The 21,245-nt window shown below is 47.9% G+C and overlaps 5 protein-coding genes across 5 annotated transcripts; 4 read left to right on the top strand and 1 right to left on the bottom strand.

Moving 5' to 3' along the window:
- The first annotated feature begins 204 nt into the window (after positions 1 to 204).
- On the top strand, positions 205 to 2,002 carry olfm4.1 (olfactomedin 4, tandem duplicate 1). Its single transcript, XM_076161538.1, has 5 exons — positions 205 to 258; positions 390 to 551; positions 635 to 847; positions 927 to 1,074; positions 1,161 to 2,002. Exons 1-5 carry the CDS (start codon positions 205 to 207, stop codon positions 2,000 to 2,002), a joined length of 1,419 nt encoding a protein of 472 aa, XP_076017653.1.
- Positions 2,003 to 3,438: 1,436 nt separating this feature from the next.
- Positions 3,439 to 5,149, top strand: LOC143009534 (olfactomedin-4-like). The gene is made up of 5 exons (XM_076161537.1): positions 3,439 to 3,492; positions 3,587 to 3,754; positions 3,826 to 4,038; positions 4,122 to 4,263; positions 4,356 to 5,149. Exons 1-5 carry the CDS (start codon positions 3,439 to 3,441, stop codon positions 5,147 to 5,149), a joined length of 1,371 nt encoding a protein of 456 aa, XP_076017652.1.
- A 932-nt stretch (positions 5,150 to 6,081) lies between these two features.
- Positions 6,082 to 8,205, top strand: LOC143009507 (olfactomedin-4-like). Its single transcript, XM_076161511.1, has 5 exons — positions 6,082 to 6,254; positions 6,335 to 6,499; positions 6,890 to 7,102; positions 7,193 to 7,334; positions 7,418 to 8,205. Exons 1-5 carry the CDS (start codon positions 6,198 to 6,200, stop codon positions 8,203 to 8,205), a joined length of 1,365 nt encoding a protein of 454 aa, XP_076017626.1. The 5' UTR covers positions 6,082 to 6,197.
- Positions 8,206 to 9,807: 1,602 nt separating this feature from the next.
- Positions 9,808 to 14,474, top strand: rps6kl1 (ribosomal protein S6 kinase-like 1). Its single transcript, XM_076161510.1, has 11 exons — positions 9,808 to 9,913; positions 10,040 to 10,213; positions 10,521 to 10,645; positions 10,843 to 10,935; positions 11,018 to 11,065; positions 11,399 to 11,531; positions 11,813 to 13,276; positions 13,353 to 13,442; positions 13,636 to 13,718; positions 13,802 to 13,897; positions 14,015 to 14,474. The coding sequence occupies exons 2-11, from the start codon at positions 10,078 to 10,080 to the stop codon at positions 14,123 to 14,125; spliced, it is 2,379 nt and encodes a 792-aa protein (XP_076017625.1). The 5' UTR covers positions 9,808 to 9,913; positions 10,040 to 10,077; the 3' UTR covers positions 14,126 to 14,474.
- Positions 14,475 to 14,820: 346 nt separating this feature from the next.
- On the bottom strand, positions 14,821 to 21,197 carry dlst (dihydrolipoamide S-succinyltransferase). Its single transcript, XM_076161628.1, has 15 exons — positions 21,054 to 21,197; positions 20,234 to 20,267; positions 20,094 to 20,133; positions 19,900 to 19,961; positions 19,746 to 19,820; positions 19,586 to 19,641; positions 19,194 to 19,302; positions 18,793 to 18,960; positions 18,543 to 18,628; positions 18,272 to 18,369; positions 16,534 to 16,664; positions 16,086 to 16,159; positions 15,859 to 15,942; positions 15,591 to 15,758; positions 14,821 to 15,492 (listed from the first exon to the last, which is right to left on the bottom strand). The coding sequence occupies exons 1-15, from the start codon at positions 21,114 to 21,116 to the stop codon at positions 15,358 to 15,360; spliced, it is 1,383 nt and encodes a 460-aa protein (XP_076017743.1). The 5' UTR covers positions 21,117 to 21,197; the 3' UTR covers positions 14,821 to 15,357.
- Positions 21,198 to 21,245: the final 48 nt, after the last annotated feature.

Raw genomic sequence — 21,245 nt, 5'->3', positions numbered from 1 at the left:
CATCTCATCTTCAAACTCTGATGCAAGCTTAAAGCAGTTCTGTGAAGTAGTTCATGTCTGCTTGCTGAAGATAAGGTTAAGTGCTGCATGGTGTGGCTCGGCTGTGAAGGAGCACAGGTGCTGCCTCCTGTCAGCTCGGTTACAGAGGATATAAAGGCTCTGAAGATCCCGTCAGTCCATCATAACCACTTTGACAGCACCAGCATGGTTGGCGCTCTGTATTTCTTAGCTCTCCTCAGCTCCACGATGGCCTGGGGGGTAAGAGTCCCCACCTCCACCCTCTCATTCATCTCTCTTCTCTTTGAACCTCGACCTGCATTCCTGTAAGTCTGATCTCTGCCTCTCTCTCTCTCTCTCTCTCTCTCTCTCTCTCTCTGTCTCTGTCTCAGCGTGCAGGCCTGTGGAGTCTGGACGCTGCCAGGAATGGAACTGGAGACAGGTGTACCTGCGACGCCTTCCTGCCCAGCTCAACCTTTCCCATTAAAGATCTGGTGGTGATAGAGCAAGCGGCCGTGGAGATTTCACACAGAGTGGAGCTGGAGATGGGCAAGGTGCTCAGGCTTGTTAGATGCATGTGTAAGAGATGATAAGCACTGAGTGGTGAACTGATTTTCTGTGATTGATGTGATTGTAGCTGGAGGACTATGAGACCAAGCTGACAGCGTACGCAGAGAAGATCATCAGGCTGACAGTAGAAATTGAGAAGATGGAGAAGAACCCTGATGCTTACAATGACGCCCACATAGATGAGATCAAGGTGGAGATTAAACAAGTGGAGGCTCTGATTACTGAGCTGCAGCTCTCCATCAAAGGCTCCACGACTGTGTTCACGTCTCTGCGTGTGGAGGTAAACAATCAGCTACAGATATGATGGCAGACACTAGCAGTCTACAGCCTCTTAATGGTGACACTCTGTTTGCTTTCAGATCACAGTCATGGTGGAGAGCCTGGACATGCTGGAGAAGTCCTACGATCAGAACTCGGTGCTGGCCACACGCCGCGAGTACATCAAGGTCCAGCTGGAGCTCGAGGAGTGCGAGAGGCGACACCAGGAGATCTTCAACCCCAACATTGGTGAGCTGATTCACACTACTGTGCACCTCCACATTCTGGAACCCGTCTGCTAACTCTGCCGCTAACTCTCACCTTCCTCCCTGCAGGGTCGTGCTCACACTCAGGCATAATCAAGGTCAGCAAGCCGATCGTCGGCCAGCTGAACGCCCAACTGAATTCCGGCCTGAAGTTTGGCGGCTGGGGGAAAGATTCCAAGCCTGTTCCAGATAGAGAATCCATGTACTGGTACTCTGGGTATTCCAGCGCCTCCATCATTGACATCAGATTCTACACCAACTACAAGAATCTCATTCTGAGGAACCACTTCCAGCATCACAACTTACACAGCAGCTGGTACGGCACAGGCAACAATTACATCATCCGTGACAACACAATGTATTATCAGATCAACAGCCCGTTTGGTTTGGCCAAGCTCAACTTCACCACCATGAAGTATGAGTCCAGGGTCATTCCAAAGGCTTCCAATAGATTCTCCTACACCAACTCCCCCAATCAGTTCTTTGACTTTGCAGCCGATGAGAGCGGGCTGTGGGTCACCTACGCCACAGACGAGTCCAGCGGCCGGCTGGTCCTCGCTAAAATAGACGAGCCGTCATTCGGGATAGAAGAAGAGTGGGTGACCACCGTGTACAAACCAGGGGTGCACAACGCCTTCATGGTGTGTGGGGTTCTGTACGCAGTCAGAACCATCGACATCGAGACTGAAGATATATTTTACAAGTTTGACACCAAAACAGGCAAAGGGAGCTACATCAGCATTCCCTTTGAGAGGTTCCAGGAGAGTTATGTGAACCTGGACTATAATCCCACTGACCAGAAGCTCTACATGTACAACAACGGCTACTATGTTAACTATCACCTGTGGTTCAACTACACAGTAGAGGCGACAATAGAGGCGACAGCAGAGCCGGCGTTACAGCTGAGCTGAGCCTGATGAGCAACGTGCCACAGCGTCTCACATCAAACCAATGAAAACCACAACTGTGTCTCTCTCCCTCTTCTTCTAGCTGCTGTAGCGACATCATCTTCTGTCTTTCATCTGCTTGATTGTCAATAAAGGCACAAATCTTTGAAGCATCATATCATTGTCTTGTGTTCTCTTTCAACTCCTCATGAACTAAATAAACTTACTGACTCTTAACTGAAGATTTCCCTTGTTTCAGTTCACTTCACCCACTTCAGTCTCTCTGCTACATGAAAGCTTCCATCGCCTCTCTGGCAGAATGAGCGTAGACACCAACACTGCACAACAATATGAAGGTGTTTAAATATTCATATGCAAAGATCGATTCATTTCCACTATTAAATAATGGATCAATAAATCAGTTTAGCTCAAGTGATCTTTGCTGTCTGAGAGCCTTTAAGATGAGAGTCACTTTCAGTCTGAATACACAAAGATGCAGGAAAATATGAATACATCCACATTATACTTTATACTCATATTAAAATGTTTTTCAATAAACTCACAGCAACCATGTGAGTTAGATTATTTCAGCATATTATATCAGATTGTAGCTGTCTGCTTGTGTTGTATCATCATGTGAGTGTGTCACTTTGGATTAAAGTGCACACTGAAGGAACTTGACTTCATTCTTTATATTAAAACATTATTTTTTCTGCTCTGTGTTTCATCATATATGGAGGTTAGTTTGCTTAATGCCCCTAAAAAGCAATTTTGACCACATCTCAATTGTATTTTTCATCTTTTAACCTCTCTAAATTATCCAGATGGTCACGTTAATCACTTTCTAATCATCACACCTGCAAAATGTTGTTTCTTTTTCTTCAAATGTTCTTACTGAATAAAATGGAGGCACTCTGGCTGTGGTTATGCTTCATACTGTAGTTTTCTGTAGAATTTCTGCCCAGCGACTGGACTAGTATTGTACAATCCCCTGTAGCGTGTCTTCCTTTTGGAATCACTCAAATACAGGGTTATGTATTTAATATCTGACTATCAGACCTTTTTCAATATGATAAATAATCAAGGAGCTCTGACTGAGATGATACCAAATATAAGCAACCATGATCCCCAAACCTGTCATTTATTAGTAGAACACACATGTACAGCCACCTAACAGGCCATAAACGTTGCACCATACTGATCCCATGTGGATTTTTTCTCATCCTTTGTTTACATCATAAACCTTCCTGGATGGATTCCGTGAATATGATAAAATGAGCAAACAATAACAAAACTACTACTTGAGACAGAACACCTGTGCTCCTGTTGGATCTCCTGAGGCTTCCGATAATAAGCGTGAGAAGAGAGAAGGTGTGTGTGATGATCTGATAAGAGCTTCCTTTAAAAAGCCCTCTGAGCGAATCATCGCACAAGAAGCCCCAGAGCCAAACTGAGACACCATGCTGCTGATTCTGCTGCTGCTACAAGCCCTCAGTCCTGCTGGGGCCTGGATAGTAAGTCAAGTCACTCACACACACACAATCACACACTGATGGTTCACACTGACTGTAACGATGCTTATTAATGATATGTTTTTGCTTTGGTCAGCCATCAGAGGATTGGGAGTCTGGCAACGTGACGGCATCAGTGGGTGAGGCCGGCCAGTGCGTCTGTCACGTGTTTCTCCCTGACACGGAGTTCCCTGCTGACCGGGTTCAGAACATGCAACAAGTCAGCAAAGATCTCATCCTGGAAGTGGAAATCCAGATAAAAAAGGTGATGTAAGACACACACATTCACAGCTGTGCTTCTTGAACTGTGTGTTGATTGGTTCTCTTCGCTTTCAGATGGTGAGCTATGAAGGGAAGCTGGAGGTGTATCTGTCAGAGCTGAAGGATCTGACCATGAGAGTGGCCATGCTGGAGAGCAACCCTGACGATTACATCAAGCTGGACTTTGAGCTGCTTAGGGTGGAGCTGAGGGAGTTTGAGGCTCTGGTGTCTCAGCTGAAGGATTCCCTCAACTCCTCCTCACCCATGTTTGATGCTCTGTACACTGAGGTACAAAAGGATTTGTTTTGTTTTTAAATCTGCTGTCGAAACTCAGATGCTTCTCTCATCCTCTCCTGCTCATCCTCTCCTAGATCCGCAACATGACACTCATCGTCAACCAACTGGAGACGTACGACAAGAGCAACCTGGAGCTGATCCGCATTGAGTTTGGTAAGCTGCAGAAGAAGCTGGAGGAGTGCCAGGAGGACCAAGACGTCATCAAGCCAGATATCGGTAAGGACCCCCATCAGAGCGCTGCCATACTGACTATAGATTACAGATCTGAGATGGGCGGTCAAATTCAACCAGTCTCTTTTGTTTCCCAGGCAACTGCAATCACACAGGGATCATGAGCATCAGCAAGCCGACGGTGGTGCAGCTGAACGCTCATCTGAATGCAGGCTTTCAGTACGGCGGCTGGGGCAAAGACTCCAAACCCATACGAGGGTTCGAGTCCATGTACTGGTACGGTGCCTACAGCTCCCCAAGTGTCTATGATTTCTACCTGTACTCCGACTATAAGAAGCTGCTGCTGAGGTCTGCGTTCAAAATTCACGACATACCAAGCGGGTGGGAGGGCACGGGGAATAATTACATCGTCCACGGTAACGCCATATATTACCAGCACAACACACCTTTCGGTATGACCAAACTGAACCTGACCTCTTCCAAATACGACTCCAGAGTGATCCCAGAGGCCAGCAACAGGTTCTCATACGTCTATTCACCAAACCAGAACCTGGACTTTTCCGCTGATGAAAATGGCTTGTGGGTAATGTACGCCTCAGAGGAGAGCAAGGGCAAGCTCGTCCTCGCTAAGGTAGACGAGAAAGCCTTTGGTATCGCCGATCAGTGGAAGACGGGCGCGTACAAGCAGCTGGCGGGGAATGCTTTCGTGGCCTGCGGGGTCATGTACGCCACCAGGTCAGTGGACCTGAACACGGAGGAGATCTACTACTCCTACGACACCAGGACCAAGGAGGAGAAACAGCACAGCATTCATTTCCAGAAGTTCCAGGAGAAATACACCAACCTGCACTACAACCCCTCTGATCAGAAGCTCTACATGTACAACAACGGATACTACGTCTCCTACAATGTGAAGTTCAACAGGAGTTAGATCTGAGTCTCTCTGTGATCTGCTGTATTGTGATTGATACGATTGATCTGTATTCACTCCACTGCTGTCTTTTCCTCAATAAAATCACAACTGAAACATTGAAATAAGTGAATGTTCTTGATCTTTTATGCACGAAATCATAACTTTTATGAAATACTGAACATTATTCTCCTTATATGTGAGAGCCAATGAGTATGATGACACAAATCCAACACAAAAACACAAGTACTTTGTCCCTTCTGTCAAGCTTTACACATCAAGTCAGCCACAGATAAAGGTTCATTTCCCTAAAACACAACTTCAGTCTGTGAAACTCATCCGGCAAGAGGAAATGAAGACACAAACTGATGACATTTAATTCACTCCTTTATCCAATAACTTCTTGTTATAGTGTCAAAACCTGCCAAAGGTTCATGATCACACCTGAACATAGCTTCAGACAGACACACGCTCTTATTGGTGAATCAAACCAGCTTAAAGATGCTGCATAAATATAGTACAAATATTTAAATTAGTCTGTGACAATACCTCTGAACTGAAAATACAATGACAGTGGAAGTGGACGATCAAATATCACTAAGCAAGTTTAAGTTATTGGACCTTAGCTGTCAATAATTAAGCTTAAATGACTGAAGGCCTCGACATCGTAAAAGAGGGAGAGAGCTACAATGAGAATCTGCACAGTAGCATCAGATTCAGTAGATAAATAAACGTCACATGAGCTACATTTCACACGTATAACTGTTTTATGAGTCTGCGCCATGTTCTTAAAATGTTAAACATTACTAACAGCATCATAATGAGGCTTCATGGTGGCTCAGATCCTGATTAGTCTTTGTCTGACCATAAAGACCAATCTAAACATCGACAGGACACATGGATCATAAAGCTGTAATTGTCCTTATAAAGCTGCACCATGTGAACACCTGGAATTCCCATGAAGGCCAATAAAGCCCTGATGAGTGTGTGAGAATCTCAGCTGCTGCCATCTGATGATAAGAGGAGTAACAACCCCACAGGGTGATAATGAGGAGAGACAAAGCTCAGGATGTGTGTGACTCTGCTGCTCCTCTCCGCCTCACTGAGCTCCGTGCTGGCCTGGCTCGTAAGTTCACATCATGTTAAATCGATTCTATTCCTAAGGGGTAAATCTGGATGAATGTCTTGTTGTGGCTTGTTGTGCAGCCCGTAGAGGACTGGGAGACGGGCAACGTGACGTCTTCAGGCGGAGGATCAGCGTGTGCCTGCAGTGTGTATCTGCCCGACAGCTGCTTCCCTGCTGACCGCATGCAACACATGCAGCAGGTCAGCAAGGACCTCAGGCTGGAGGTGGAGATCTACACCAATAAGGTAAGAGGGGAACTCTCATTTAAGCTTCAATCATCTTACTATCTGTGTCTCTGTCTTAGAAATACTAAGGTAACGTATTAAATGTACTATATTACCAAAATTAACAATAACTTTATATTAATTGTTAATCGTTTCTTTAGCAGGCAAAACTTCATCCCATTAAAAATCAGAAATGTCAGTGTTTGTTATCTCTTTTACTCATTTATGATAGTGTTCATTATCTTTATGGACTTAATAAATGAATCACTCCATCACATCAGATCAGTCAGATATGGTGACTGTGTGTGTGTGTGTGTGTGAGTGTGTGTGTGTGTGTGTGTGTGTCTGTGTGTGTGTGTGTGTGTGTGTGTGTGTGTGTGTGTGTGTGTGTGTGTGTGTGTGTGTTTTCAGCTGGTCCACTATGAGCTCAAACTGGAGTCTTTCCTGTCAGAGCTGAAGGATCTGAGCATCAGAGTGGCCATGCTGCAGAGCGACCCTGACGATTACATCAAGCTGGACTTTGAGCTGCTCCGGGTGGAGCTGAGGGAGTTTGAGGCTCTGGTGTCTCAGCTGAAGGATTCCCTCAACTCCTCCTCGCCTGCGTTTGATGCTCTGTACACTGAGGTACAACACACACACACACACACACACAGATGTTACAGCTCCACCGCTCCTGAAGGTGATTCTGACTCCATATGACTCTATACGCCCCAGATTCACAACATGAACCTCATCGTGAACCAACTGGAGACGTACGACAAGAGCAACCTGGAGCTGATCCGCATCGAGTTTGCGAAACTGCAGAAGAAGCTGGAGCAGTGCCAGGAGGAAGTGGGCATCATCAAGCCGGACATCGGTAAAGATCTTCTTCTTCTCCTTCTTCTGTACGTGACAAAGTGACTGAGCTGCTTCACGCAATGTCTCTCCTCTTCTTCTCAGGTAACTGCAACCACACAGGCATCCTGAGCGTCAGTGAGCCCTTGGTCATCCAGATCAACGCCCACCTAAACTCGGGGTACCAGTTTGGGGGCTGGGGGAAGGACTCCAGACCGGTGCGTGGGTTTGAATCCATGTACTGGTACGGAGCGTACAGCACGCCAAATGTATACGAATTCTATCTGTACTCTAATTATGACAAACTCCTAAAGAGGTCCTCCTTCACTCACCATGGTCTACCTCAGGGGTATGAAGGTACTGGCAATAATTACGTCGTCCACGGCAACACAGTGTATTACCAGGCTAACAACCCGTTCAGGATGTCCAAATTAAATCTGACCTCTTCCCTCTACAGTCACAGACAAGTGACAAAGGCGAGCGAAAAGTATACATACGCTTATGCACCCAACCAGTACCTGGACTTTTCAGCCGATGAGGAAGGATTGTGGGTAATGTACGCCAGCGAGGAGGCCAAGGGGAAGATCGTCATCGCCAAGCTGGACGAGAAATCCTTCGGTATCGCAGACGAGTGGACCACAGGTGCCTGGAAGCCACGGGTGGGAAACGCCTTCATGGTGTGCGGAGTGATGTACGCCACCCGGCCAGGAGATCTGAACACAGAGGAGATCTTCTACTCCTACGACACCAAGACCAGGGAGGAGAAACACATGAGCGTTCCTCTGAAGAAGTTCCATGAGAACTTTGTCAACCTGCACTACAACCCCACCGACCAGAGGCTCTACATGTACAACAACGGCTACCAAGTCTCCTACAACCTGAGGTTCCACTGAGGATGATGTGGCCTGTGGTTGATCTGTTGTATTGTGATTGATGCAAAGGATCATTTTGTTGCCTGACTTGACTTCCAGAATGTGTACAACTCACACACATATCAACTAAACTGTCTCTTGTTTCTGAAATAAAATCAAATTTGATCATTTAAATCCATGCTGTTGTTGCTTTCCACTACAATCATGTAACTTACAGAAGCTAATGCAGAAGTAAAGCAAACATCACAGAATAAATGTCACAAAATAGGACAGAAGAAATAAAGATGAGACGTTTAAAACCTTAACAACATTTGGCAGACGTGCATATATCAGTTACAGCGTCTGATTCATCTCAGCTCCTCCCTGGGTGATGCATGTCATGTCCCCTGGGTGTGTGTGTGTGTGTGTGTGTGTGTGTGTGTGTGTGTGTGTGTGTGTGTAGCTCTCCTTTGTGCTGTGGTTGGAGGCTGGCACCATCTGGCACTGAGCACCAAGACCAGCAGCTTACACAGATTCCAAACAGGGCCATCCCTCCCTGTAAGCTGAAATCTATCAAATATACAACAAAAGCATGATGATGTCAACATTTCAAATAAAGCTTTTGTGCTCCATAAAGTCTAAAAGCAGAACAACATCTATCATCTTCCTGTATGCAACACGGGAGGGAAAAGCGTTACTGTCTCTTTAAATGGTGCAGCATCTATCAGGATGAGAGGGGGAAGACGCGGTACCCTGAAGTGACATCACGCTCAGCCAATCAGCAGCCTCCGCCTGAGCCTCACTCTCCTCCTCTGCTGCTCCTCTGGGGATCAGTGTGTGCGTGTGTGCATGTGTGTGTGTGCGTGTGTGTGTGTGTGTGTGTGTGTGTGTGTGTGTGTGTGTGTGTGTGTGTGTGTGTGTGTGTGTCGGCGGCAGATGAAGACTGGAGGTTGCTGCTGCTGCTGCTTTTGCTGCCGATGATGATGCTGCTGCTGGGGTGGAGGGCCTGGAGCGTGCTCGCCTCACATCAGGTACTACGTGTGTGTGTGTGTGTGTTTATGTGCTAATAGGCTGTAGAAGTGCATGCTGTGCGAGATAATAGTCATGATGGAGGAGGACAGTGAAGACGGCTTTGTGTGTGTGTGTGTGTTCTGTAACAGCTCCTTAGACGGTTGGTCGCTACCATGGCTGTAACGAGGATGGGGTGGTGTGTGTGTGTGTGTGTGTAATGAAGGCACTCTACTGTATATTTGAGTGTTTTCTTTCAATCAGGCTAATAATGCTTAAGTAACAAACCAGGGACTTAATCCATTTAATCTGTGTGTATGGGTGGATGTAGACGTTGGAGAGGCTGTTAACGTAGCTCTGTGTGCTCGTGTGTGTGTGTGTGTGAGTGAGAGGTAATGGTGATACAGTGGGGCTGGGGTCTCGACTCCCTCACTCCATCTCATTAATCCCAAAGCAGAAACCACAGCTAGCGTGCGTCTGCATCTCTGAGTCATCATCTCTCTCTCTTCCATCATGGACGTTTGCCCCACTGCTTCTCTCCATTCATCAGAAAATAGCTGCAAGCACAGGCTCGTACTCACTTCCTTTGCTGCTCTGACTGCTCTTTAACCCTTTGTTGACTCAGCTTATCATGCTCTGCAGCCGAGACCCGAGCCTGGAAGACACTCGGGGGAGAGACGAGACTCCGAGCCCGGCCACAACAGACAGAGATGAATCCTAGTGTCGATAGAAGAAAGCAGAGGTGAGACAGAAACACAAACAGCTGCATAGACACACACACAGATTCACTTTCTGTTTCTAATTTGAGAGGTTTCTCCCAGCAGCCTGCAGCTTTAAACCTCTTCTCTCTTCTGAATCTCTTGCTCAGGCCCATCTGGACCTTCACGGGTCCGAAACAAGGCAGCGATGGCGAAGAGAGATTACTTGGTGGAGGCGGCCAAGCAGATCCACATGGCGCTGGACAGTGAGGTGAACGAGGACTACGAGGCGGCTTTCAGCTACTACAAGAACGGAGTGGATTTACTGCTGAATGGGGTTCAGTGTGAGTAGATGGGATTTAGTGTGTGTGTGTGTGTGTGTGTGTGTGTGTGTGTGTGTGTGTGTGTGTGTGTGTGTGTGTGTGTGTGTGTGTGTGTGTGTGTGTGTGTGCGTGTGTGCGTGTGTGTTTGTGTGTGTTTGTTAGTGTGAGTGTAAGACAGTGTGTGTGAACGGGGCCATTCAAAGAGGCGTGGTTGTGACACACTCATCAAGCCATGTGATGTGAGCATGTGGACTCGTCAGGATGAAAACAGGAAGTCACGGGGCAAAGGTTAAAAAGAGACGCTCCTGTGCTCCTGATTGTTTTACAGTGGATCCAAACAAGGAGCGTCGAGAGGCAGTGAAGAGGAAGACCACCCAATATCTGAAGAGAGCTGAGGAGATCTTCATCACACATCTACAGGACAACCTGGGCAAAGGGAGCACACACTTAGGGGTAAGACACCCAGACCTGTCCTATGATTTAGAGGACGGACTGCATTTTGTGTCCCGTGGTCTGAATGTGAGTTTGTGCTTCTAAATCTCAACGTGTCAGCGAGCGCTTGTACCTAACTCCCTTTATTTCTTCTTTTCCTGCACATTTTTCTGCTACATTAGTTTGCGCTGAGCTCATTTGTGGCTTTTCGTCACCAGGGTTATAGCAGCCTCAGATTCCGACCAATAAGACACCTGAGTTCTCCTGTGGAGGATCTGGAGATGTGTAAGGTAGTGGGGGTGGTGGACAAGGTGAGATACGTTTGTGGCTGTGAATCCTGAAGACGTTCCTTCCTTTGGTTACAGTCTGAACATGTTGCTTCTCCTTCCAAAGGTCCTGACGGTCCAAAGCATGGTCAATAAGGAGACATTTGTGGTGAAGGTAAGCGCTCTGTTCTTCTTCACTGATCCAGTTTGGTAGATATAAAGGCAGAGATGTGTTTTTTGGGGGGGTTGTGTTGTCTGGCAGGGAGCCATGGAGTGGATGGGATCTCTCATCCTGTCTCTCCCAGAGTCCTCCCTCATTGATCTGCCCTAAAAGCTCTCACCGCTTCGGCTCGTGCAGCGTTCAACTCAAATTTCATTGACCAGAGGCACAACAAAGAGGCACTTCTCTCTCTAAAGGGTGGGGGAGGGGAGGGGGGTCCAGGAAAATCATGAAAACATGCCGTAAACTGTGTAAGTATGACGTATTGTTTTGCTGATGCTGGTGCAGAGTCTGGTGAAGTCCAGCTGGGAGAGCAGAGACCAGCCCACCATCATCCCTCAGGGGGTCCCGTACATGGTGAAGCTGCTCAGGTATTACGTCAGCGAGGACACGGTCTACCTGCACCTCGAGCACGTTAAAGGTCAGTGACGTCAATGTCGTACAAGGAACCAAACAAGTCTAAGCCGCCTTCTGAAGTCTTACATTACATTACATTACGATCATTTGGCAGACGCTTTTATCCAAAGCGACTTACATTACATTACCACCCTTCGCAGAGGGGGGAGCAATTGAGGGTTCGGTGCCTTGCTCAGGGGCACCTCGGCAGGAGCTCGAACCGGCGACCCTCCGGTTCCCAAGCGGAAGCACTACCCACTGAGCCACTGCCTCACTGTCTTCCCATGTGTTCCCTTCCCATCCCAGGTGGTCGTCTCTTCTCCAAGCTGCACAAGCTGAGGAGCGAGAAGGCCAAGGAGCACCCGGAATGCTTGGGCCCCGGACAGCACAGCGTCAAGTTAAAGACCAGCCACACCTCACCCGCCATCAGCACAGACTACCAGCACAGCCACAGAGCCGGGACGGGGACGTGGACCGGGACAGGGATGGGGACGCTCGCCTTCAACGACGAGAGCCCAGACACGGACTTCACGACGTCGTGGGCTGAGACGCAGCAGAGGCTGGAGAGCTGCGGGACTCACTCGTACATCGAGGAGACGGGCTGTCTGCAGAACACGCGCTCGGCTTCGTCCTTCTACTCCAGGCTGGAGAGACTGACACTGATCTCTGGGCCCGCAAGGACACAAGGCAGCACCCACATCCACCCACCAGCCCCCAGTTTGTGTTTGCACTCCACGGAAACTCAGGAAAAGCCTGCTCTTCCTCTTTCTTGCGCTCGTGTTAGTCACGCTCTGGGCGTCATGTCAGGACAGAACATGAAGACATTGGGACAGGGCCTGATCGAGTGCAGCTCTGACTTTGAAGTGGCGTGGAAAGCTGCGGATCCAACACACAACTGTGAGAAGATAAACCCCTATGCAGTGACTGACAGTGATTTAGGACAAACTGCACCTCATACAAATCAGACCTCATGTGGGAAAGCAGGAGCACCAAACAGTGAAAATAACAGTTTGAGTTCCAGTTCCTCTCCTGCCATTTTGCATCTTCCTCTCCATTGCCAAACACAGATCCACGGCAGGGCGTCGTGGGACACCAACGGCTCTCAGGAAGGATCGGGTTTGAGCGGGAGCCTGGTGAACCCGGACTCACCGCAGCACAGCAAAGCAGCGGAGCAGGACGGCAGCAGCCCCACGGTGGAGGAGAGAAAGGCGATGGTGGAGATCAGGAGCACAGACAGAGCCGTGTTCTCTGACCACATGGACAGAACCATGAGCTCCCAGAGTCCCTGGACCGCCCCGGCTTCTCTCTGCCACAGCACTGCTAAACAGGGCAACCTTCCAGCAGTGTCGCTCAACACTAAAGGGGACGGAGAGGGGGTGGAGGAGGCCTGGGAGCTGCTCAGTCCTGGAGGGAAGGAGGTCCCTCAAAGAGAAGGACCACTCTCAGAACGGTGCCCCTTTGGCCCACCTGAGGCCCCGGCCCAGCGGCGGATAGGAGATATGGATGCTTTCCTGAAATCAGAGGGATCAGAGGGGCGAGGGGAAGAGCGGGAAGACCAGATCATTGAGGTGGACGGCTGGTGCCACCTGCCTCGTTTCCCTCTCAAGTCCTCCGGGGCTGAGGACAAGGTGGTGCAGACCTGCTGGGGGCTTCCAGAGGCGGAGGTGCGAGTGTGGGGGGCCCAGATCCTGCTGGCCCTGGAGAGCCTACATGAGCAGGGACTCCTGTGCCGGGATCTCAACCCGAGGAACGTCCTGCTCACCAGCAACGGTGAGTACATCACAAGAAAGAGGGAAGACGTCCTTTTGAGCTGCGCTGGTGTTTAATCCGCTCCACGTTTTCACAGGAAAGGCATGTTTGACGTTTTTCGGTCAGTGGAGCGAAGTTCAGTCAGAGATCAGCGCCAGAGCCATGGAGCAGATGTACTGCGCTCCAGGTAGAGTGCCTGAGTGTGTGAGCCCCTGTGGATGGGTCTCTTGGTGTATTCTGCCATCTAGTGGTGTAGTTACTGTACTTTACAGATCAATTACTCTGTGTGTGGTGTGTGAATGCATTACAAGGGAAATACTGAATACAATTGATAAACAGTAAGTTTTTGAATGTAACTCAAGCTTTGTCTTTGTGGACAGAAATCGGTGGGGTGAGTAAGATCACTGAAGCCTGTGACTGGTGGAGTCTCGGGGCTTTGCTGTTTGAGCTCCTGACAGGAATGGTGAGTGAACACTACAGGCACGCTCACTCCCACTGAATGAAGCCGTTACCTCACTGACCACTAAGTGATTCTTCTGCCTTCAGTCGCTGTGGCAGCTCCATCCAGCAGGAATCCACTCCCACACCCAGCTGCTCATCCCCAACCACCTGAGCACTGCAGCTGCATCCCTGCTCACTGAGGTCAGGATGAAGGCCTAACACACACACACACACACACACACACAGCTTCACGTGTACATCATATAGATCTGCTACTCATGCAGAACACCAAACCATGCCCTGTATTCTGCTCCACAGCTGCTCCAGTTCGACGCTGGCTATCGTCTGGGCTCTGGCGGAGGCGGCGTGAGCGACATCAAGTGTCATCCCTTCTTCAGCAGCGTCTCTTGGAAAGCTCTGAGCTCCTAGCAGGCCCAGCCGCTGCACCTCTGGATCTCCCTGACACCATGCAGGCGAAGACGAGGACGAGGATGTGACCAAAACCTAGCTCAGCTCACCATCTCTGTTTCCTTTGGCCTTTTGTGCTTCCCAAAGACACTCAAAAGAAAAATAATAAACACTAAACAAGAACCAGGACTTTTCTAAACATGTATTCATTACTGACTTATGAAACTCTAGATTGCTGATATTGGAGATGAAGTCACCTCAGATGTATCCTCCCTTATATCCACGCATGACGACGGAAGCACCTTAGCTCATATACTGACATTCCCTGGACCATCTGCCAGTCAAACGGAGACATTTGGCAATAAAAACATCCTGCACTGTTGAACAGCCTCAATTCAATGTCAAAGCATAAAACCACAGTACAACCAGTACATAGACACACACACAGCCACGGACACACACAGAAGTGGGTACAGAAGTCACATCACCACATCAAAGCTTCAGTCTTAATGTATGAACTTTGTGAATCCTAATCAACGTCAAACTTCTTGCTCATATTTCATCTCATCATATGATAGTGAACAAAGTCAAAGCATCCTTGTATGACTCATGCTTGGATCAGGAGCTGAGAGGCATTACGTCATTCTGAGATTGACGTAACGGCTGGATTCATTAAGGAGTGAGAGTCAGACAGCAGAAAGGAGACGACAGCTTAGTTATGCAGCTCAGGTTTATTCTTTTAAAACGTTTTTTTCTTTTCTTAAATAGTTTTTCTTCCACAGCACAAAGAGATTTCCCCTCTGGCCTGTGTAACAGACGGCACAATCCTCTGAGCATTCCCTCACTTTGGACATTAAGATAGTGTTTGTTTGTTTACAGCCCCAACATGTCACCGCTGCTCCTCTCCCCAAAACAACTAAACTCTAGATGCAGTGTATCTTTACTTTCTCCCACAATATGATGAAACCTATGGATCTATGTGTAGAAAATGGCGTATGAGTTACAGAATATCCTTTTTGATCAAGAGACCAGCACCACTGAAAGCTTCCTTCCAGACACACACACACTCTCCACAGCAGCACGGAGTCTCACACACCTCCATCCCTCCCCTAATCTCTCCCTTTAATCTCTCTAATTTAACCAACATAAATTCACATCAGTTGCAGGTATGGGGATGTCAGTCAGGAAGAGTACAGCGGCGGTTGTGTGTCGGGTGTGTGGGTGTGTTTGGCGGCGGCCGGAGGTCCGAGAGTTCACATGTCCAGGAGCAGCACCCTGGGGTCCTCCACTACCGACTTGATCTTCCGCAGGAAAGTGACGGCCTCTCTGCCGTCGATCAGGCGGTGGTCGTACGTCAGGGCGACGTACATCATGGGACGGATCTCCACCTGAGCGAGAGGCCGGCAGTGTGAATGTGTTGAACTTTACTTTGATCTGATAACCGTGAGTTTGACAGCAGAACATCCTGGTTACTACGAACACAAACCTTTCCATTGACAGCGACCGGCCGGTCAAAGATGCCGTGCATGCCTAAGATGGCAGACTGTGGGGGGTTAATGATGGGCGTGCCAAACATGGAGCCAAACACGCCGCCGTTGCTGATGGTGAAGGTTCCTCCGTCCATGTCCTCCACAGCCAGCTCGTTCTTACGGGCCTGCAAGACACACACACATGTATGACTCATCACACATTTAAGAAGAATACAACAGAGAGTGGCTAACGTGAATTACTATGATTTCATGATAACACGTTACCTTTTCTCCCAACAAGTTGATGGCCTTCTCAATGTCGGCAAAATTCATTCCCTCTACGCTTCGTATTACAGGAACCACCAGACCCTGAGAGAGAGAGGGAGGGAGAGAGAGAGAAGGAGGGAGAGAGAGAGAGAGAGAGAGGTCACATGACTGAATCTGATGCCATTACATCGCAGACAAACGGCCTATTTAACAACAAACACGCACACACATCAGCTCACTCGTACCTTTGGTGTGGCGACGGCCACGCTGATGTCCACATAGTCCCTGTACACGATCTCTTTGGTGGTGTCATCAATCACTACAGACACAAAGATCACAGATACACATATTAATCCAACATGAACACAGATGAACCGGCCGATACTTTAATCATTGCTGCCACCACCAAGATGGCTTTCTTGTAAGCGTGTTGCATGCGTGTTGCAGGCAGTGGAAGGTGAAACCCACAGACTATTTAAAAAACCAAGTCTGCTTCAGTGTGGTCAGAGGAAGCAGATCGGGTGGTAGAGAGTAAATAAGTCAAAGATTGGCTTTGAGGTTAGGCAATGGAACATTCTGAAAGAAAAAAACTTCACCCCAGACACACACACACACACATTTCAAGACTTCAGACTTGCACAGAAGTGCGCCCGCAGGCTGAGGCTTCTCAGTTGTTTAAGGTTATTGACGTACCGCCGTTGACAGCAGGTTGGTCGGTCAGAGCGTAAGCTGCAGCCTTCACAAACGCAGACATGAAGCCCAGCTTGATGTTGTGCTTCTTCAGGAAGGCGTCTTTGTAAGCCTTCCTCATCTCTGTGATGTTGCTGCGAGAAACCAGGGAGAAGAGAACAACGCAAACACACACCAGTTAATAAAAGGAAACTGCATCAGTCTTTCAAACTAAAAGACCAAGAGGGCGGCTGGCAGGTTTACATTTATGTTCATGCAAAACACAGAACTACTGCATCATAATGAAATAAGTACATTTCATCTTCAAGTGGTCTCAACCAAAGAATCAATCACAGACATTCACTGGTCAGTAGACGACACTGCTGCAGTGAGGAGCGACACTATGAGCAGAGGAGTTCTGTTCCCATGAGTCTGATAGATGCAGTTTCATACTTGAGGTTTTCATGGTTACTGGTTTGTTGCCGTGTGACGAAGGCAGCAGCACAACATGAAGTAGGTTTGGGTTAAAAGAGGACATTTCTCATAGGGACAGTTAAATGTTCAGAATTCAAATATCAACTATTTTCAGTAAGATGCAGGTTACAGATATGAAATTATTATTATTATTATTATTATCATTCTGCCAAGTCACTTTTATGGAAAGAAGCGAGCCGTTAGAGATTTGAGTGAATTCAAGCTGTTGACATGCTTTCTGCTAATCGTTTCCCCATTGCTCATTTTTCTCTTGTATCTCTCTTTTTAATTGTTTGTTTTCCTGTCTCTAACCCGGTTGAAGCTCTAGGGTTTCTCCGCTAACGTCATTAGCCCCTCCCAAGACGCGGACTCTCCGAGAAAGGAGAGAAGAAGCGATAAAAATCTTCACTTTCTAGGGCCTGTAAATCTTGTTGGGCTTGTCATAAAAGCCCATATCGGTTGAGGCCGCTCTCCCACTCAGGAGCGCAGGTCTCTGTGGGCCCCCGCAGATGCTCCGGCCTCCTGCTCTGGCCGGCTCCTTCGGCTCCAGATGAGCCCCGGCCTGGGAAGTCTTCCTCCAGACCGTCAATGTCAATTCAATTAGGACGCGCAGAAAACCCTGAATAGCTGAAAGCCGACACCGCACATTTGCGGGGGGGAGAGGAATCCTCAAAGTGTCCTCTCCTGCACAGGGGGCGAGGGCAGACAATAACATTTCCTTGTAAATTAATAAAACCTGTTTTAACAATTCTTATCTTCGGTTTTGATGGCATTACCACCAAATATTTACATTCCAGTGTTTAAGAGGCGATCGGGTTTCAGAAAGCTTTTCCTATTGGCAGATTCTAATCTATAACCATTTGGGCTGAAGTGTTGTCTTGACTTTTAACACAATAACCCATCCACAGTATAATGTGTGTGCGTGTGTGTGTGTGTTGTGTGTGTGTTGTGTAAAAGAGTACATGTTTAATACTTAGTAAAAATATTAGAGCACACTTGTATTTCTCAAACCAACACTTCTTCCTTCTCTGTGTGTGTGTGTGTGTGTGTGTGTGTGTGTGTGTGTGTGTGTGTGTGTGTGTGTGTGTGTGTGTGTGTGTGTGTGTGTGTGTGTGTGTGTGTGTGTGTGTGTGTGTGTGTGTGTGTGTGTGTGTGTGTGTGTGTGTGTGTGTGTGTGTGTGTGTGTGTGGGTTCTACCCACAGCCACTCGATGCATCAGTAATGGTTTAATAGCTGAAATAGTGTGGCCGGTTTAATAATGTAGGTCAGCTAAGTTTGTGTTTCCTACCTCATGTCGACCTCATTAAATGTCGTCAACATGGCGCAGGTGTCCTGGGCTTCCTTCAGTCTCTGAGCAATTCTCAGCCTCATGCGGTTCATCTTCACCTTTTTTCGAAAAAACAGAACCAAAGAAAGACATGAACATGATTACAAACTCAATCATTCATAAGGTTTGTTTGTTTTTATGTCAGGATTCATTTAAGTGCTTTTTTCCTCCTCTCCTAACTATGAACCAAACTGTTTAATGCTCAGATTTCCTCAAACATCCCTCAGCTTACCCTGCTCTCCGTCCTGGCCCCTTTAGCTCCGCCCTCTGCCGGGGCGGCGGGTGCAGCTGGAGCAGCGGTGGGCTTGATGGCTGAAACTACGAAACAGAGGTGAAGAAGCATGTTAGTTTCTCATAACTTTGCATTCGTTCCAGCAGAACGGCTTGCAGATGACTCGTGCAGGCTGGAGGTCAAGCTCACAGATCCCAAACCCCAGCGCGTCTCGCATGTCAGCGGCCGTCTGTCCCCCACGGAGACTAACCTGGTTTGGCGTCCAGAGCATGTGTGGGCACAGGCGGCACAGGGGGCATGGTGCTGGGAATTGGGCCGGCGGCTGAGGGGGGAGGGGGAGGGGCGGCAGAAGGAGGCGGAGGGGCCGCGGCAGCTGGAGCCTCCACTTTAGGAGCCTCTGCAGCTTTGGGAGCTCCGGCTTAAGACACCGGGAAAGGTCAAAGGTCAACAGTTAGGACGGACATGTTTATACCCTGGGTATATGGGGCTCTTACTTAAGAGGGAGAATAAATACCACTAATCCACAAATCCCAATTAATTTCAATAAGACATAATTCTGACAATCTGACATGAATGTGATTTTCTAATTTAAATTATTTGTGTTAAATTGATTTCTTGTGACCCGGCTGATTGATCTGTGAAGGTACGGACCTCCTTTCCTCAGCTTGAAGAGAGGAGTTCCTCCCTCCACTCTTTCTCCATCTGGGATCAGAAGCTCCTCGATCACTCCAGCAGCAGGAGAGGGAACCTGCACAGAGGTCTGACAGGGAAACAGGAAACCATTCATATCAAAGACGTGTACAAGTCAGTTTATTACGATTAATTATTAAAGTTAAAGTTTCAAGTTTATTTTTTTCAGCCTCGAAGGACTTCCACCACCTTCCTCATCCAGTCCAAGCTCTCTAAGAGGAGGTTCTAGAACAGTCCTGACAGAATTTGCACTAACAGAAACTGGATTTTAGCTTTAACTGGCTGTGCAAAAACACTTTAAAAGTTACTTGTTTTCTGATGTTTTTCAGAGTAGGACAGGATGTTATTTATACCTTGTCAGTCTCGATTTCACACACCACTTCATCTTCTGACACCGTGTCTCCAACAGCTGTGAGACGAGAGAGAAGCACGTTTCAGCACAAAGACATAAAACTTTTGAGTCGTACTTGGCGAGGCTGGACTCGCTAGAAGTCTATGGACGGAGTTTGTTACCTTTCTCCCACCTGACGTCCCCCTCTGTGACAGACTCTGCAAACGCAGGAGTCTTGACTGTGATAACTTCATCCCCTGGAGAACAAAGACAAAGAGCCCATCAGCCCCAGCTCATATAAGAACACACATAAAGGAGCAGAGGGCTCGTACGTACTGTGGGCTATAGAGGTCCTGAAGTAGTGGATCTGGAAGATGCTGGAGCGGGGATCACATTTTCTGGAGATAAAATATCACACATATAAGAGCGCGACAAAATATTTAATATCTGTCATCCAGGAAGCTACAAATACAAATCTGAGTACAAACAGATTAGGTTTCTATAGTTATTGTGGTGTTTGTTGTACTTACACAGTGTTGTTAAGGGGGACAGAGTGGCTGCTTGTTAGAGCTGAGGGACAAGGACAGGACAAACATGTCAATGACTTCTACCAGCAGGAATATTTTCAAGTAAACACGTGTGTGTGTGTGAGAACAGGGTGCACACATACCTGCAGCAGCACGCCGACCTAATACATTATTCCCCTGTCAGGACAGACAAACAAACAAACAATGCAAAACACTGTCAGTTTAAATCTGGACAACTGAACAAACATTTACAATAATAAAGACAAACAGAGACTCCAGAGGACAAAGCTCTGATCAAAGGTCACTGCACGTTCTAGGCTTGTGACCTTTGATCAATAACACTGTCTGCTAATCTGGAGCGACTGGAGCAGTTTAGCACAAATCAGCAAAATGATCTGTGAGCTCTGCATCTGATGCCCCGGCTGCATTAAGATTCAGAGTTAATCTGATAACATGCCTTGACTTTGACATTTAGTTCATATCCTGCTAACTAACTAAAGGTTCGACTCTACAGGTCAAAGCAACGCCTTTGAATCACGGCTCTTTGATACATTCCATCTGTTTGACTTCTCCTCTCTATGACCTCAGACACAAGCTTCCTCAAACCAAAGCAGCTCAGCTTACTTCAACTTTAGGGGCTAGCTTGTTCTCGCTAGCCCACTCTGCTAACGCTAAATACAAGCAGACAACCTGATATAAATAGTATATCAACATGGAGCGGCGGCATTTACTTAGCAAATAATAATAACATTAAAACACAAAGAGTGCAAGTCATTTTCCACTTTGTCGCGCCATACAGCAGCCAGTGTGGAGGAAAGTGTCATTCTGTCCTTGGCTTTGGTGTCACGGCCTGCCCGCGGCCTCAAGCAGCTAGCTGGCTAATGCTAGGCGTGACAAAGTGGGGCAGGCAGCGGGTAAACCGCGTCGGTGACACCGGATAACAACGCCTCATGTGCCGCTTACCTGGCGGAGCGCAGAGAGGGAACGACTAAAATTCCTGGTGAGACACCGGGAATGGGATAACATGTTGTCCGTGTGACAGCAGCCTGTCAGCGGGAGGAAAGCTCCAGGAGCACCGGGTACAGTCTACGCATGCGCAGCGCTCAGGAAGCGGAGCGGAATGAACCAAGTTCAGCGGATCTGTTTGTTTCCTCT

The sequence above is a fragment of the Genypterus blacodes genome, unplaced genomic scaffold (genome assembly GCF_046128005.1).
Source record: "Genypterus blacodes isolate CSIRO-AG114 ecotype Tasmania unplaced genomic scaffold, CSIRO-AGI_Gbla_v1 ptg000112l_1, whole genome shotgun sequence".
Lineage (NCBI taxonomy): Eukaryota > Metazoa > Chordata > Actinopteri > Ophidiiformes > Ophidiidae > Genypterus > Genypterus blacodes.
This window is presented reverse-complemented; position numbering and strand designations above follow the sequence as displayed.

Excerpts from the sequence above, each read along its gene's own strand:
- dlst (XM_076161628.1), bottom strand. The coding sequence starts at position 21,116 with ATGTTATCCCATTCCCGGTGTCTCACCAGGAATTTTAGTCGTTCCCTC. Across the intron at positions 19,642-19,745 it reads GGACGTCAGGTGGGAGAAAG|CTGTTGGAGACACGGTGTCA; the intron begins GTAACAAACTCC and ends CTCGTCTCACAG. Across the intron at positions 15,759-15,858 it reads TCAACTTGTTGGGAGAAAAG|GCCCGTAAGAACGAGCTGGC; the intron begins GTAACGTGTTAT and ends TGTGTCTTGCAG.
- LOC143009534 (XM_076161537.1), top strand. The coding sequence starts at position 3,439 with ATGCTGCTGATTCTGCTGCTGCTACAAGCCCTCAGTCCTGCTGGGGCC. Across the intron at positions 3,493-3,586 it reads GTCCTGCTGGGGCCTGGATA|CCATCAGAGGATTGGGAGTC; the intron begins GTAAGTCAAGTC and ends TGCTTTGGTCAG. Across the intron at positions 4,039-4,121 it reads TTGATGCTCTGTACACTGAG|ATCCGCAACATGACACTCAT; the intron begins GTACAAAAGGAT and ends ATCCTCTCCTAG.
- olfm4.1 (XM_076161538.1), top strand. The coding sequence starts at position 205 with ATGGTTGGCGCTCTGTATTTCTTAGCTCTCCTCAGCTCCACGATGGCC. Across the intron at positions 259-389 it reads GCTCCACGATGGCCTGGGGG|CGTGCAGGCCTGTGGAGTCT; the intron begins GTAAGAGTCCCC and ends TCTCTGTCTCAG. Across the intron at positions 848-926 it reads TCACGTCTCTGCGTGTGGAG|ATCACAGTCATGGTGGAGAG; the intron begins GTAAACAATCAG and ends GTTTGCTTTCAG.
- rps6kl1 (XM_076161510.1), top strand. The coding sequence starts at position 10,078 with ATGGCGAAGAGAGATTACTTGGTGGAGGCGGCCAAGCAGATCCACATG. Across the intron at positions 10,936-11,017 it reads TAGTGGGGGTGGTGGACAAG|GTCCTGACGGTCCAAAGCAT; the intron begins GTGAGATACGTT and ends CTCCTTCCAAAG. Across the intron at positions 11,066-11,398 it reads AGGAGACATTTGTGGTGAAG|AGTCTGGTGAAGTCCAGCTG; the intron begins GTAAGCGCTCTG and ends ATGCTGGTGCAG.
- LOC143009507 (XM_076161511.1), top strand. The coding sequence starts at position 6,198 with ATGTGTGTGACTCTGCTGCTCCTCTCCGCCTCACTGAGCTCCGTGCTG. Across the intron at positions 6,255-6,334 it reads GCTCCGTGCTGGCCTGGCTC|CCCGTAGAGGACTGGGAGAC; the intron begins GTAAGTTCACAT and ends CTTGTTGTGCAG. Across the intron at positions 6,500-6,889 it reads TGGAGATCTACACCAATAAG|CTGGTCCACTATGAGCTCAA; the intron begins GTAAGAGGGGAA and ends GTGTGTTTTCAG.